Source organism: Charadrius vociferus, unplaced genomic scaffold (genome assembly GCF_000708025.1).
Source record: "Charadrius vociferus isolate BGI_N301 unplaced genomic scaffold, ASM70802v2 scaffold179, whole genome shotgun sequence".
Taxonomy (NCBI): Eukaryota; Metazoa; Chordata; class Aves; order Charadriiformes; family Charadriidae; genus Charadrius; species Charadrius vociferus.
In genome coordinates, this window is record NW_009650072.1 from 1,170,002 (window position 1) to 1,178,357 (window position 8,356).

The 8,356-nt window shown below is 48.7% G+C and overlaps 1 protein-coding gene across 1 annotated transcript in view; it reads right to left on the reverse strand.

Annotated features, from left to right (window-relative positions):
• Positions 1 to 5,456: 5,456 nt before the first annotated feature.
• The window catches only part of INS (insulin), a 3,444-nt gene continuing 544 nt past the window's right edge, over positions 5,457 to 8,356 (reverse strand). Inside the window, exon 2 of the mRNA XM_009891991.1 lies at positions 5,457 to 5,593. Coding sequence (XP_009890293.1) covers positions 5,457 to 5,593 — 137 coding nt within the window. The remainder of the gene's footprint in view (positions 5,594 to 8,356) is intronic.

Genomic DNA, 8,356 nt, shown 5'->3' on the forward strand with positions numbered 1-8,356 from the left:
CAGCCTCCAAAGAGGAGGAGGTTTCTGATAAGTGGAAAAAAAGGTAGAATTTTTTTCCACTGAAACTTTCACAGAAAGATTTATCATAAATGTGAGGTGGGTGGTGTCATTTATAATTGATTTTCCATTTTCTGATTAGAAAAGAGGAAGCTGCATTGTTTTCTGACAAAAAAAGTTACATTTCAGAAGTTGGCAGTTCTGTAAAACTCCCCCACCCCCAAGATCCAGCATCGCAAAGCCCAAATGACAACAGCCAGGAAATCAAAAGCCAAATTTATTTCCGTTACCCATCGTCTTCCAAAATCTGAAAACATTTTGTGGGAAATTTCAATGTGAGCAACCACGCGCATGCTGGAAATCCTGGCATTTACCAGGCTGAAAAAAAGAAAAAAAAATCCATAATTTGGCAGGCTCTTTCAGTAACAGAAAGGAGCTCAGAGGAGCCCAAATGCTTCGTCCACCTCCCACCACCAGTCTTGAAGCCAGCTGGGGATGGAGGGAAAGGATTAAGGCTCGCATCATTTCCTTGTGCGCTACTACGGACTTGCTTCGTTTCCCGTTATTGTCCTGGGTATGGTCCTGCCTGCTCTGCCCAACAGAACCCAGGGGGACATGAGAGCCAGCCTGGCATTGGGCTTGGGAAAAAAAAAGGCCTACTTCCTCCCTGCCACACGCAGGAATAATTCACCCAGACACAATGTGCTGGCAATGACTTTCCAGATCAATTTATAGCCTGACCTAAAGCTTTCTTCCTGTTCAGGGTGAAAGGAGAAGGAAAAAAGGCTTTTTTTTTGGTTCAGAATAGGTGTCTTTCATGAGGTTGGTCTAAATTAGACAGAATTTGGGGTGTTAACACCTAATCTGCTCAGTGCATGCTTTCCAACTCAAGTCATCGCTGCAAGTCAGTTATTAAGGAATCACGCTGCAGATAAGGAGAGAGGCTGTAGTAAGCTGGCTTAGAATTTCCTAAAAAGCTGATAAGATTGTTAAAAAAAAAAAATATTCCAAGGTATAGCCTGACTCTTTCTTATATAAAGTGAACCTGTGAGTTCTCAGGGTAATAGACAGCGTTCTTCTATCTGTGGCTTCCCGGAAAAGGAAATAATACAGTCGTATTAGCTCCGGGAAAGTGGCAGTCTTCCCTTCCTCTCCAGATAAGCTGGAGCGGCACAGCCCATCCAGCAACCCGGAGGACATGGTCTGTCACCCAGCCACCGTGGACCCCGCTGGTCGGTGCCCCGCAGCAGCTCCCCTCCATTCCCTTTTCTTCGCGCATCGATCCTCTTTCCTCAAAACTGGAGTGGAACTCTTTTGGGTAAGGGTTCACGCACGCAGGAAATGGGGGCAACTTTGGTCCTTTCTTTTCTAGGCAGTGTTAACAACTCAGCAGCCCAAAGAATTTGTCTTGCAATCCCCTCTGCGGCTCAGCTTTCAATTCTCTATTCAAGCAGCATGAATGAACTGAAGCCTTTATTTGCATTCTCTTCAAATTGCCCTCCACCGCTAGCATGAGACCTTTGGAAGTTTGTTGCGAGAGTAGCAGAGCCAAGATATTTTAGCCGGGCATGATGCCCCACCGCTACCGCAAAAAATCACTTCAAAGCAACTGCTGAGTCAGAATAAAGGGGGTTGGATGCATTTGCTTCCCAAAGATCACAATGCAAAGCCCGTCAGGAGGGGGTGCGGGGAGGGAAGTCAATGGATGCAGCATTCCCTGTCCCTGAGTCACTTCTCCTGTAGGAATTCATAAGATCTGGCATCTCCCAAGCGCATCTGAGAGCAGGGAATGGCCTGGGCAAGCGCACAGGGGTTTGAGGGGGGCTTTATAAAGAAATCCCACCCTGGACCACATTTAAGGACACCCTGGGCTGTTGCCCATCCTCAGGTTTGATAGGGTAGGGGACTAACACTGCCCGCCCTGCTGCAGCACAGGGTCAGCATCACGTTTTCAAGCTGAGGAGCCGTGTGCTCCAGTGTGGAAGGTACGTAGGGTTGCCTTCAGGCTTCCTTCCCTGGTGTCCCAGAAAAAAGGGGGAAAAGTACCTTTGTTCTCCTCTGGCCTTCACCTTGCTGCAGTTTTCAAAAGTGAAGAGCTGGCCCTGTCCAATCCCTTTATGTTATTTTCAGTTCTGGAAAGCAAAGTGTATTCATAAGGACTTTTTTTTTTCTTTTAGGTTTTCTACAGCTTTTAAATTGATTTAGTATTTTCTCCTGCACCTCCCGGAGAGCAATGTGGCTCACCGTATTCCATATGCCTCCAGGACAGCTCTTGCTTTGGGGAGGAAGGGAACAACAGCAGCTGGATGTGCTCTGCAGAGAGCTCAGACTGCCTGGATCCCCAAAGCAGAGGTAGGGCCATCCCTCCCTCCCTGACCCTAGGTGGTCACCACTCCCTCCCCTTCCAAGGAACGACTTCTTCCTCTTCCAGAGGACCTGCTGTCTCCTCTTCCTGGGGGGCACAAAGGCACGGGAATGGTGTGGAATGGCCATCACAACCCCTTTCTGCTCCTCATCCCTCTCTTTTCTGCTCCAGCCCTGGCTAATCACCAGCTGGGCCCCCAGTGCATCCAGACCCCCGTCTCACTTAGCATCCAAACTTGCCATGAAAATATCAGACTGCATCTTGAACTGCGTAGGAGAGGATGGTCCTGCCCCATCTTAAGATTTCAAAACAATTCCCACTCTGTGTTTGCTGAAACCTCCTGGAATTTTTCAGCAGAAGACGATGAGTCCACCCCGGGGTAGCCCAGAGCCTGGCGGTTAGCATGTGGTCTTGGGCAATCGGGAGCAGAGGCTGAAATCCCTGCTCTGATGCCTGCAGAGCGGGCACCTGAACCTCCCGCGTCCCTTCATCCCTTCAAATCCTGCCTTGCTAAAACCAGTCCGGTCCTGCGGGAAGTGCTGATTTTGATGAATCAACATTTTCCAGCTAAAAACGTGGCATTTGCAATTTCCCAACCAGTCCTAATTGAGAGCATTCAGAAAAAGCAAACAAACAAACGAGCAAACCAAACAATGGCAGAGGGCAGGAAATGAGTTGGGCATCTCCGAAGAGCTGTCCTTGCCCAAGCATCGCTGCTGGGGCAGGAGTGCCAGCAGATAAACATCTCTGGGGTGGACGTGGGAACCACCATACTCTGTTGTGGGAGCTCGACCTTACTGCAAGCGACTGCTGGTCCCCTTGGTGCTGAACACGTGTAGGGTATCTCTGAAACGCAAGATGCATCTCTGATATTACAAATGAGAGCTCCAGACTGCTCCGGTCTGTGCCTGTCCTCGGTATGACCCATGTGCCCCATTTCTAGAGAAACCAGAGGTGTCTCCACAGATACCTTGCTATATCTCTCTTCTCCCAGCTGTTTCCATCACCACTATGCAGCACTTGGATAAGTGCTAATATCAGTCTGGCAGTCAGGCACTCAAGGCTCCTCCTACACCACCTCTTTCTCTTCCAGTAGTCATACTTCCAACGTTTCCCATCAGCAGGCTTGTACAGTTTTGTCAGGCAGGTACAGATGGAAATCTCAGATTTGCCCTAGAAAGCCTCAGTCTTGTCTCAGAAGAACCTGCTTTCCATGGAACCCTGATGCTGAGTGCAGGATCTTGGTCCCAGGTGATGCAGGACAAGTCCCGGTGGCTCCAACAAGCCTTGGGTTTTCAGCTGTGGAGGGGAGTGCTTCTCTTGGATACGCTTTCCCTCCAGACTCAATGGCAGCATCTCTTCTCTGCCTTTCAGCACAGGGTGGCATCTCCTTGGGGCTGATGGATGTATGGGATTGCTGGAACTCCATAGCATGCCTGAATATGATGGTGACCTTACCATGAGCAATAGCTCTGCTATTTTTATTGCAGTAACACCGGTCCTGATCTCTTGGGGCACCAGGACAGGTAAGAGAATTGGTTCTAAGGAGACCCCTATAGAAACCACTGGAGCTTTATCCTATGAGGTTTGGTGGGAGCCAAGTAGCTCAGAAACACCAAATGTCTTGCCATGCTTTCATTACCACAAGTTTTTCGCCCAAGGCTGCCTGTCACAGTGGCAAGCTCTGCTGCTGGGAATATTCAAGGGGGCCCAGGGGAAGGGGAAAAGGAGAGGGATGGAAAAGTGGTTGGGGGAGCATCACCAGCAGAACAGCACTGGTGTAGCAGCTGCAGGAGGGAGCCCCTGTCACGAGCTTGTGGATACATCAAGGAAGCCCATATGGAGGGCCACCATGGGGAATTGCTGGGGCTTTCTAATTTCCTATTTTATGGTTGTGTCTTGCTCTCAGCAGCTCCTCCAGCTGCTCTTCCAGCCCTTCAGTTTGCAGTGGTTTTGCCAGTTTTGTGTTCATGGTAATGAGAGCAACACATCCTGGCAGGGATGAGATGGCAGCTTCCATCTGCACAGCTCCAATGGAGGCAGTCAGATCTGGTTTAGGAAAAGAGGCTGTTAAAACCACAGCCTCCTCTCAGACCAGTTTTCAAAATCTGCCACCAGTAAAATGCAGCCCTGGCCATTGCTGCCACCTCTGCCAGGCTGCGCCCATCCCATGGGGATCTGCTGCATGGCTTCCACTATGCAGGCATGGGAGTCCCTTGGCAAAGCGGACATGACCCTTCCCCATGCTCCCTGCTACCCTGGCCAGTTGGCATTGCTGTGACACCTTTTCTTCCCAGAAAGTGGTGATTTTGGGGCCAGATACATGGAAAAGGTTTACGGCAACAGAAGCAGGGGTGCTGCCCTGAAATGCCCAGCTCTTGGCCAATACACTGGAAACTCCTTTTGGATAAAATCTGCTTTCTGCACATGACTTGTCAAGTACTTGTGAACGACAAGCACATCCCACAGCAAGGACTCTGCCTGGGCCTCCCACAAGCAGAAGGGGGAACTGGACACACTTTCTAAATTGGTCATGGCTGTCGTCCATGATTTTTCTGGGTACAATTAATAGGTGACTTAATTCTTTGCTTAATCTGAACTGTTTCCATTACGCAGCTGAGGAAGTTCAGTTTCCCAGCTGCCTCACTATATTTGGGCTGTGAACTGCAGGAAGCTGATCAGCATGACATTGCCACAGATATTCCACTGTAATGTTTCCCTAGAAAGAGAAGTCTCGTTCAAACCTCTCTGCCCTCTCCTCCTCACCACCGGGGCACTGGGGTATCCAACTCTGTGTACGGGCGCCGCATAATCCTCTTCCCTCCCTCTCTCCCTCCCAGGGAGTTCACTTGGAGAGCAGAAGGATAGTGTAATGTGATGTGTGACTCCAGGGCCTTTTCAAACTACCTTACCCCAGCACAGAGGATGACACCCTAAAATAAACACCAGTGCCCCCTCCCCAAGATGTAGACGTATGAATGGGCACAGTTCTTCAAATAGATCCACAACGTTTATTTAATTGCTTTGAAGGTGCAGTAGCGTAAGTGCGTGTTTCTGCCTGTGGCCCGCGAGGTCCCCACCGCTGGCCTCGCCGCTAGTTGCAGTAGTTTTCCAGTTGGTAGAGGGAACACGTGTTGTGGCAGCATTGCTCCACGATCCCTCGCTTCACTTTCTCAAACTCCTCCTGCTGGAAGGGCAGCTCTCCTACCTCGCCATGCAAGGGACCGCTCACTGCCAGGGAAGAAAAAGATAAGCCATGGGACACCACGCAGCGTCAGCCCTGGCGGTTGAGCCCCGTGGACACCTGCTTTTCAGACACCAGATTTTTAAGACAGAGTTGGCTAGAAAATGGGGAGGAAGTTGCAAAGGTTTCCCTGGATTGATGCTGCTTGTAGCACCTTCAGGCTCTGTGTTTCCTCTCCCAAATTAATCCTATGGTGCTTAGGAGACAAACTGAGCGGGTATCAGCAGTGTGAGGGACAAGGGAATATGGGGGCTTTTTTGAGGCAGGCATGTGCAGAAGAAGAGAAACCCTGCACCCTCCCTTGGGTGAGCAGTTAGTAAATAAGATGATAAAATGGGCTGGTCTGCTCCAGAGACATGAGTTGCTTGGGACTGCAGCCCCCCTCGGGCAGTTACCCACTCTTCTGGGAGCCTGGGCAAACAACTGGGATGTCTGTGGGATTGCAAGGACGGTCCAGTCCCGGGGCTGGATGCATTTCCCAGCTGGTCCTGAACAGCCTGCTCCTGTTGACTGCCTGGATGTAGCCCCAAGCCGATGGCAAAAGCGTTAGTGTGTGCCCATGTTCACAGCTGGGGATGAGCTGGGGAAGGAATGATGAATTGGGGTATTTGGACACAGACAAAATTCAACAGAATGTCTCGTTTGCTGGTGGGAACTTGAAAACTTGTGGGCAGAACTGTTCAAGTTTTAGTTGCCCAATGAAAATATAGAAAATGGCAAATAAAATTGATTTTTTTTCCTGTAGGAAGAAATGAGGCTCTAAAAACAAAAATAAAATGCCTGGAAAGCAAGCATGAGATGAGGTTTCTAGGGCAATATGAAAGTACAGCACAAGATGCAAAATCCCCAAGCCCCCAGAGCGTGACACAATGAATGAGGCACAAGAGTAACAAGAAATCATTATGCTGGTGTGCTAGGAGGAAAATTTAGGAAAGGTTTAGTCCAAAATTTAGTAGAAGAGGAAATAGCTAGTCAATGTTTTGTGATTTACTTGTCTTCATCCTTCAAGCCAGCTGTGAGCAGATTGTAAAAACAACCAGTTTGTGTGACAAAGAGGTGGTGGCTCAGGCAAAAACCCTGGAACAAGAGGTAGAAAGTCCTCAGATGCTTTCAAACTGGTTGGCCCTGATGAAATTCTCAATACAGTATTTAGGGAATTGGCTAACAAAACTTCCAACCCATTCACGGTGGTCTTCAGAAACAAATCATCAGAGAAGGGATTGACTAACAGCCCAGCTGGCCATTCAAAACAAATCATGGCAAACCCTCTGCTATGACATTACCTTGCTTCACCTTCTGAAGATCTCTAAGACTATTTCATGGGATGGTTGCATATGCAAGAGAAGGAATCAGATAAAAATGAAACCAGTGTGTGATGGGAAGAGAACTGGTGGGAGAGGCATATCGTAGTCAGCAGAGGTTAAGTAATGGTCCATCTTGAAATGAGAGGGTGAAATGATTGGGATTTGGCAGGGTTCTCTTCTGCATCTATTTAACATCTCCATTAGTAGCTTGGAAGACAGAAGAGAGAGTGTACTTGCAGGATTCACAGAGGAGCTAAAGCTGAGAAGAACTGCAGGTACCCATCTCCAAGAGAGACATCATCTTTGCATTACAGCTAGAGCATTACAGGTCCTGGCCTTGCCTAGATACAAACACGTTGTTGAAGGTCAGGTCTCTGGACTGCCTCATCCCACCTTCACTGCCATGCAGACACAAAGTGCTGGACAAGGGGCAGTGACCCAGCACTGAGAGTGTGTGGTCAGGGCTGTCATCTCCTGTCTCCCAGCCTTTGCACGCATCAGAGGTTCAGGAGTCCTAAGGAGGGGAACCAAAGCAGCTCCACCAGCTTTTCACCACCATGAAATAAGAGACGGTATAAAGCTGTGGGGGCTGCAAGCCTCCCGAAGGGTAAGATTTGTACCTTTGAAACTATAGAAACACTGGAAAGATGGGGTGCTGTTCAGTAAGAAATGAGAAAGATGCTAAAGGTAAGCAGGCATCCAGGACAAGATTCTGACTGTGGTAGCAGTCCTTCACAGACCGCTGACCCACCCAAGGGAAGGCCAAGGCAGTGCAGTGCTGCTTTGAAAAAGGCAAACCACCTGTATAGGCAGAAACATGGTGTGAAAAACATGCAATATCATTCTCCCAGTTTCCTCACTCCACTTGGCACCAACAAGGCCTCAGCTGGGCTCCTGTGCACTTCTCCAGGCATCACCAGTCAGTAAGGATGCAGATCAAATGCAGAACAATTTGCACGGACAGAGATCTAGAAAATATGACCTAAGAAGGTGGGGGTGGGGGTGGTGTAGAGGGGATTTAGCTGAGAGCAGGTTAAAACTAGACATGGGAACAGTCTTCAAATATTTTGAAAAGCAGCCATAAAGAAGAAAGGAGTAGACTCTTCCCCATGTCCCCTATGAAGAAGACAAGAAATAATTTACAGCAAGGCATATTCAGGTTAGATATTGGGAAGAAACACTGGAGAAGAAGGTCAGTTAAGCATGGGAATGGGCAGTTTCAGAATATAGAAGAAGCTTCCTCACTGGAGGTTTTTATGAACATACTGGACAAGCACGGGTCAGGAATAGGATGGGGACAACTGATCCTGTCTTGGGGCAGAAGGAGGCTTCCCAGGTTCCTTCCACCTTTATTTTCTATGAACACTCCCAGGCTGGTGTAATGGCCACAGAAAGAAATAGACAAGTTTGAGCTTTCAGCCACAATTCCTTTTGCCTCATAAATCC